General features: G+C 32.1%; 1 protein-coding gene across 5 annotated transcripts; it reads left to right on the top strand.

The window, feature by feature from the left end:
* The first annotated feature begins 200 nt into the window (after positions 1-200).
* LOC111030106 (OTU domain-containing protein 7B-like) lies at positions 201-7,026 on the top strand. 5 transcript variants are annotated; one of them, XM_022309464.1, is made up of 10 exons: positions 201-418; positions 2,251-2,504; positions 2,692-2,853; positions 2,998-3,159; positions 3,502-3,730; positions 3,804-3,918; positions 4,010-4,172; positions 4,249-4,412; positions 4,477-4,716; positions 6,548-7,026. In XM_022309464.1, exons 1-10 carry the CDS (start codon positions 414-416, stop codon positions 6,821-6,823), a joined length of 1,770 nt encoding a protein of 589 aa, XP_022165156.1. In that variant the 5' UTR covers positions 201-413; the 3' UTR covers positions 6,824-7,026. The 5 variants fall into 5 exon arrangements, with proteins under 5 accessions (XP_022165156.1, XP_022165158.1, XP_022165157.1 ...); XM_022309466.1 differs by lacking the exon at positions 201-418 and adding an exon at positions 724-1,145 and having other exon boundaries at positions 2,256-2,504; XM_022309465.1 differs by lacking the exon at positions 201-418 and adding an exon at positions 724-1,145.
* The last annotated feature ends 830 nt before the right edge of the window (positions 7,027-7,856 follow it).

The following is a 7,856-nucleotide window of genomic DNA, read 5'->3' as shown; positions in this document are numbered from 1 at the left end:
TGGTATGCAGTGCGCGCGACTTCGATCGGCGTGACCGAAAAAAAAACCGTTCGTCGAATGCATTTATTGTTCATTTTTATTGTGAAACAAAAAACCCGATGTCATCGGCAATGCGAGTATAGCAAAACTGTACAATACCCGATAATATCGTCAGTACGTGACGTCGTGAGGTGTCCGTAGCTGTGATTATTATATTATTAATTATGATTATGCCGTACACGCGCGCCAAACACTGTACATATTTGTTTTACGCGGAAATGTATTAAAACAACAACAACAATACATTATGCGTTCACCGATCGGAAACTCGTGAATCCGCATTTTTGACGTGTGCTCGGATGGAAATTTAAATTGAACAATCAGCCGCAAGAAGTAGTAGAAAATTGTTCATAATATCATTAGCCGTGATTAAAATGTTGTACGTAATTTGTATATTATTAATATTATATTAAATTATATTGTAGTCTCGCGCTTAGTTTAGCAGAAGGCGAACAGACCAAGGGGAGCGTGGGAGGTGGCGACGTCATCTTGGAGGAGACGGTTTTTGAGGAGTTCGTGGGCGGCAGGAAGTGGGCAAGTGATGTTTTTATTTCCACGGCGAAATATTTTCGGTTTTGATAACGTCGCAGCGCATACCCATAGAACTGACCGGTTATTCTTATAAGTTTCGCACGCGCGCACAATCATGGGTTGTACAACTCGATGATAAAACGATATTATCAGCTGCTGTAGATCTTGACGACCGTGATGCGACCACAGATAAAAACGATATCCTTTAACGCAGTTAAAATAGGTAGCTACCAGTAAAAAAAGAAAAATCGTTCGCTTTGCGATAACATTATTTCGTCGTTGTTGCCACAATAATATATTTTTATTATTTCGTTCGTTATTTATATTGTGCGGTCTTCGTTACCTTGAAATAACGTTCGCGTCGGAAACCACCGCCACCACCGCCGCCGCACTCTCACTCTGTCCCGCCCGCGACGACCCGTTTACCGTTTACGCGTTCGTCGCAGGCACCAGGCGGCAGGCAGACAGGCAGTGCGACGCGCGACAACTGCGACACAACACGCGTCGTCCGCTCGTCATCGTTTCCGCTGACACGATCTCGTCCGCTCGATGCCAGACTCGTCGTAGATCCGGACGTGAGTAGAAATAGAAAAGTGTTTTCGTCGGCCCGACTGACGACGGGTTTTCTCGTACTACTAGGCCATTCGCTAGCTCCGCCTCAAACACGACCGATATCGAGCGATTCGTGTACGACAAACACAAACGCAATGATCGCTGTAGTAAATACTGACCGAATACATACCTACCTACCTACTTATCCCCAAGCTCTTCTTGGTCACGTTTATTTTTTCCAGTATTCGTAGTAATTAATTATTTTTGGTTTCGATCTCGGATCTCGATCTTTTTAATCTCGAAATTCAACAGGTCTCCACCTATTCAAGATATATTATAATATACCAGGACGCTCGAGACGAGGTCCTATAGGATCGTTCGGACGAATAATGTTTACGATTATTATTCACCGCACGTTCCGCACCTAATATAAATTTTAATACCTGCTGCCGCTTCGGTATGACTATAGCTCGGGTAAACATATTCGCGTCTAAACAATCAACAATAAAAAATTACACGTACGTTTTGTGGTAATGTATTCAAATCGTCGTTTTGAGTATTTTATGCCACTTTAAATACTTTTGTACGTCGATAATGACCATTTCCTACAAGTACCAAAATAAAATTTCATGTCTGATTTGTTGATAAACGTTTTACACAACATGTGAACTAATCTCACCTATTGACCCCCCCGTCCACATCTATTTACCTTATATCATTTTGGTTGGTCAATTTTTTTCGCTACCGCTTAATCAACATGCTAATTGGCTTTTTTCACAATTTTCATTTGCCAATTTGTTAGTAGTTATGTACAAATGTAATGATTTCGACACTCATAAAGTCATAAATCATAATATATAATATAGTAGCCACAATACTATTATGTTTCAGACCATTTGTTTTACTAAATTCGGTGATCATATGCTTAAAGCTATGGATATGTGTCTATTTTAATCTGCTTAACGAAATTTACACCATAGGTACCCATAGTTTCAGGTTTTTTCTTCAAGTAAATTTGAATTGTTATTTTGTGAATAAAAATGTTCAATGAGTAATGTTATTGTTTAGATTTGTTAATATCATAAACAATAATTCAATTTACATTTCATGTCTGTACTCTGTTTGTAGAATAGATACCAACGTGGAGGAAAGCAATGCACTATTGGTCAAGGTGGAGCGAAACAGCTCTAGCCATTACGACCAACCTGACTCTGGGTTATATGGCCACAACAGTAACAGTTTTGAGGATATTGAGAACGGTAACATTACAGCAGTCCCTTTCATGGATGAGACAACTTCATTATCCCAAAATGCTATACTAATACCATTAACCGGAACTACTCCACCTCAACATCATGATGAACCATTCAGTACAAATGCTTGTAAGTACCTTTATAATATTGTTATCTGTTTGTGACTGAATAGATATTAGTTCATCATTTGTTGGATTTCATTCTTTTGTACAGGGTACATATTATATTGCATTGTTTTTTTAACAAATTGTATATCTAGGTATCTACTCCTTGTTGTAAAGCGTTGTGGTTAAAATGTATTTATTTTTATTTTTAGATAAAACACTCAAAAGAGGCATTTCACATGCTACAGACAATGTGAACATTGTTTCCCAGGCAAGATCAGAATTGATTTTTATCGACAACACTGAAGATGAACTACAGATTGTTGAAACTCCGGTTTACACATTTATTCTACCAGATTTATCACAACTCGAAGGTAAAATTTAACCACAGTTATTTATTTACTTATATAATATTGTACAATGAAACTTTTTTACCTACTGCTCTTCTCAAATAATATTATCAATTAATAATTATAATATCTTCAACATATAAAATATGTTGCTCTATTATTGTTTAGAAAAATTTCGAATGTTCATTGAAAAAGACCTGATAGCAGTAGCAATGCAAAGTTCTCTCGAACAGGCTTCAAGACTGAATTGGTGGACTGGATTTTGTCAAAGGCTTTGGCCACTTTCAACATCTGGTGATGGCAACTGTCTTCTGCACGCTGCTTCGTTAGGTGAGTTGAAACAATACACGGATTATTTATTATTTTGGACATTTATTGACTTGAGCAATATAATATTAAATTAAAACAAATAATAATCAGACACAGACAAACATTTATTGTTAATTGTAATAATACTTTTATCTTATTTTTCTGGAAGTGTATAAATGCTACAAAACTAAATAGCTTACTAAAATTGTCCCCAAAGCAATATATTCAAATTTTAATTTAAGACAATTTATTTATATTTACACATTTAACATATTCATAATTTATTTTAATTTATACGATTTATTAGTATTTATTTATATTACACATTTTAATACTTATTATATCTATGTATTATTCCTATAGGTATTTGGGGATTCCATGATCGGTTATTAAATTTGAGGCGTGCTTTGCACTCATTCCTCAGCAATGGCCCAGCTCGACATTCACTCTGGCGGCGTTGGCAACGACAACAAACTATTATGAATTCATTATTTGGTCTCGTATATACAGAACAAGAATGGCGCCGAGAATGGAACGCAATTGTTAATATGGCTTCTACTGTTCCTCGTATGCGGAAACAAAGTGCATCAAGGTTTGTCTGTTTGTTTGTTTGTTTATTTGTTTGTTTTTTTATCATGACTTGATGTATATTTTTACCAAAATAGTGGAAATGCAGATACCGAAGGATACATTTATGAGAGCCTTGAAGAAATTCATGTTTATGCTTTGGCACATGTATTAAAAAGACCTATTATTGTCATAGCAGATACTATTCTTAAGGTGTTTATTTTGTTTTTTAGTTTTAATATACTAATTAGTAGGGTGATTCAAACAATGTGTTGAATTGTTTTTAAATCAATTTGATCTACAGGATATGAACGGTGAAGCCTTGGCTCCTATACAATTTGGAGGTATTTACTTGCCCCTAGAGTGTTACCCGTGTGATTGTCATCGTTCTCCTTTGTTATTGGCATATGATGGAGGGCATTTTTCAGCTTTGGTTGCTATGGAAACCCCAAATTCAACTCTTTCTTGTATGTATATATTTTATCATTATACAACTCAAGGTATATTATTATGGTTGGTTATAGTTTAAATCTTTGAATTCAGGTGCTATACCTTTGGTGGATTCAAATGGTGAACTCTTGCCAATACAGTTTCCGGTTGATCCTGGTGAAAATGATCATACTCCTGATAAAAATCAAGAATTATCGTTTACAGATTCATTGTCGTTATTGAACAGTTACTTAGACATTGTGAAACTCGATCCTCAAGTATTTATAATAATTGGCGTTATTAATTATACTTAAATGATGTAAAATGTATGGTTTGTTTTAGGGTAACAATGACACTATAGGGAAAAATGGTCTTTTTGGAAGTCTAGGACGTTCAGTAGGCAATAAATTGAAGTCAAAACTGTCTAGGACGAACTCAGTAAAAAATCTATCGGCAATATCACCTCAAGCAAAGTATACGTATTGTGCTCTGATCAACTCAGATAAAAAACATGAATATCACGATGTGATGATAAAAAACTACTTAAGGACAGCAGCTGAACGTTTTCAGCATTCACCTTACGTGAGTTAGAATTATCTTATTAAAGACTACATTTTGGGTAATTATTTTAAAATGCATTTGATGTGGGGAGAGTTGGATAAGGGTAAATGTCTTAGTAAAGTCAATTTTAATATGATATGAGAGACTGCACATTTTTAGAAAATTATAATATATACATTCTTTGTTACAAATTGTGTATTAAATAGTTAAAAAAATACCTTATGAATACTATATATTATACTTCAAGTATAGCTAAATACATCATAGCTATGTGCCTGTGTTGTTTGTAGTTTTTAGTTTGTGACCCAATCACAAAGAAGAGGTGATGATAACAATAAAATTGCTAACATATTTTGAATAGTTTATTTCTTAACTTTTCATATAAAATAGTAAAATATTTGATTATATTATACAGTAGTCTATACCCTATAGCCATGGACAAATCTTAATGTTTTATTCAAATTTATAAATATATGGTATCAAGTTTTTACCAACATATTTTACGATACGCACTATTGTGTATATATTTTATTTGATAATAATACATAAGTTATTATTTTACAATACATATTCAATATTAATATTATGACATTTTTTAACAAAATTTCAACAGTGTGGTGTGTTTGTATTTTATTTTTAAACCAAAAATGCATAGAATAATTTTTACAGTTTAAAAATAGTATCAATTTTTATTCAAAAGAACATTAATTATCGTTTACAAGACTTTTAAAATGTCTCACTGATTCTCCCCTATATATAATTATAGAATTAATATTACAAATATTTTGTATGGCTTTATCAAATGTGTGTAAGGAACTATAATATTTTCTGTATTAAAAATAATAAAAATGTATATAATTTGTCAATAAAAGATGTCATCACTATCCAGTACCCTTATTCAGCCCCAGCAGAAAGGCAGGACAGAAGGGGCAGCTGCCCAGGGCTCCACCATTTTAGGGGTCACGTGCTTTTCATGGCTGCTCTTAACTCTATAATTTTGTTTTTCGAATTAAAAATACAAGTCTGTGTATCGCAGTGGCGGCTTCTGGGTTTTAATATAATAATTATTGGAATACCTATATTAAAAAGTGAGAGTAAAAATGAATTATAATGCTGGCATTATACAATTTTTATGTTAAAATCTTGAATTTTTTTTTAAAATTTTTGTGTAACACTTGTGTTTAGTATAGTTAGTGTACATAAACATTTAATTTGTACATATTTTATTTCAATAAATATTTAAAAAAATTCTTCTACCTAAGAACTAGGACGTTACAGTAAATTTTTTTTGCCTTACGAAAAAAAGTTTCCTGGTCCCATGAAAAATATCTGCCCCGAGCCCCATAAAACCTCACGCCGTCGCTATTCATATTAAATATAGAAGACAATCGTTTACAACAAATTGATTGGTCGGATGTTATATATAAATCTGCAGTTTTGAAATCAAGGAAAAAATTAATATAAGGTCAACAAGAATGTTTTTGAACTTACTATTTTTGGTTTATAATCATAATACTCAATTATCATTTAAATATTTATTAAATATTGTGCTTTGAAAAAAATTCCTAGTACCTATAAATTAATGAAATAGATAGTTTTTTAATGTTCTGAAATTAGTGTAGAAATGTATTTAAAATATATTTCTGTTGTGTTTAAGAGAGAGAATGGTGAAAATCATTATCATATAAAAAAAAATGTTGGGTATTAATTTGACTGACTGCATTAAATTATAAGCAATTCATTTTATTACTTCAAAAGTTTTAGATTAATATGATAAATAAAATATTATAATTATCAAATACTTGCTTGTAGACACTGTTCCATTGTTATAGAGTTGTTTTGAATGTTTTAGGTGGATACAACACCTCGTTATGGAGCTGGGAAATCTCGTTTTTACACTGAAGCTGATTCTGAGTCTCATGTTAAAGTCGGCCTGATGACTCCTGTCAAGGCTGTCACAAATGAAGACCCCACAATGTACCTATCAAAATCTACATTCTATGACACTGGTTCACAAGTGGACAAATGTCGTACAGAAGACTGTGAGTTTTTCGGATCATCTGTGACTAAACATCTCTGTTCAAAATGTTACCAACTGTATCAGCAGCAAAAAAAGGAATCTGTTTGAAACAGTAGAAACATTACATGAAGATTTCATCTCATCGTAACACACTTACCACACACACCAACAACACATACACAATTAGTTTTTTTTATTAATTTTAAAAGTTTGTGACTAACGCGTACATATTTAAGTCTATGTACAACACACGTCCATACGTCACAACATCACTAAATAAATAAATAAAAACGTTGTTTACCAATATTAATTATCACTCGTTCGTATTGCATATTTATATGTTTTATTTAATGTTTTTATTTATATGTATTGTGTAACTCAATACATATTTTGCTTATGGCCTTTTTTTCAGTTGTTGAAAATTATTTTTTTTTTTTTAAACTGTGATTAAGAATTTTTCTTCTTTACCTTTAACTAGTCTTGTAAATTACAAAATTAATAATGTTGATTAGAGTGTAGGCTTATAATATTATATAGTTTTCAAGCAAACTGAAACATTTACACTAATCTGCTGAGTTACTTAGTCACAGCTATTAGTTGTATTATCATTTTCATGCTTATTAAGTTGTTCAGGCTCAGATTTCCTAAACAATTTCTGTTTAGTTTTTAATAATTATATTTTTGCATTATCATAATAATTATAATTTAGAAACATTATTAAAAAAGAAAAAACTAATAAGCACTAACGGTAAAATAAATGCATGTTAATATATTGATTTTGTTAACAGACTACGCGTTAAATATCATGTGGTTTTAAATAGCTCGAAATGTTTTTACAATCGAGTATCGTACTTGTTTTATCAAAATGAATTTATTGTTTGTTTTAAATTTTTTTATCTGCCGTATCATTGTGAATTTGTATATGTACATTTATTTATTTATTTATTTATGTTATTGATTTTTTTTGTTAATTTTTACACGTTGACAAAAGAATAACATCGTATGTACTGGCAAATTATTGTTTTTATACGTTATCACTACATTTGTACATGTTTATATGTCTATGGTTATATTATGTCGTTGAGAAAACGTAAAATATATTGTATTGTGATTGTTTTAGAATTACCTATCGCGCAGATCT

Source organism: Myzus persicae, unplaced genomic scaffold (assembly GCF_001856785.1).
Source record: "Myzus persicae strain clone G006 unplaced genomic scaffold, MPER_G0061.0, whole genome shotgun sequence".
NCBI lineage: Eukaryota > Metazoa > Arthropoda > Insecta > Hemiptera > Aphididae > Myzus > Myzus persicae.
This window is presented reverse-complemented; position numbering and strand designations above follow the sequence as displayed.

Bases quoted from the DNA above. Each gene is read 5' to 3' on its own strand.
- LOC111030106 (XM_022309462.1), top strand. From the start codon at position 1,582: ATGACTATAGCTCGGGTAAACATATTCGCGTCTAAACAATCAACAATA. The intron at 3,160-3,501 runs GTGAGTTGAAAC...TTATTCCTATAG, and splicing joins TCTGCACGCTGCTTCGTTAG to GTATTTGGGGATTCCATGAT. The intron at 4,413-4,476 runs GTATTTATAATA...GGTTTGTTTTAG, and splicing joins TTGTGAAACTCGATCCTCAA to GGTAACAATGACACTATAGG.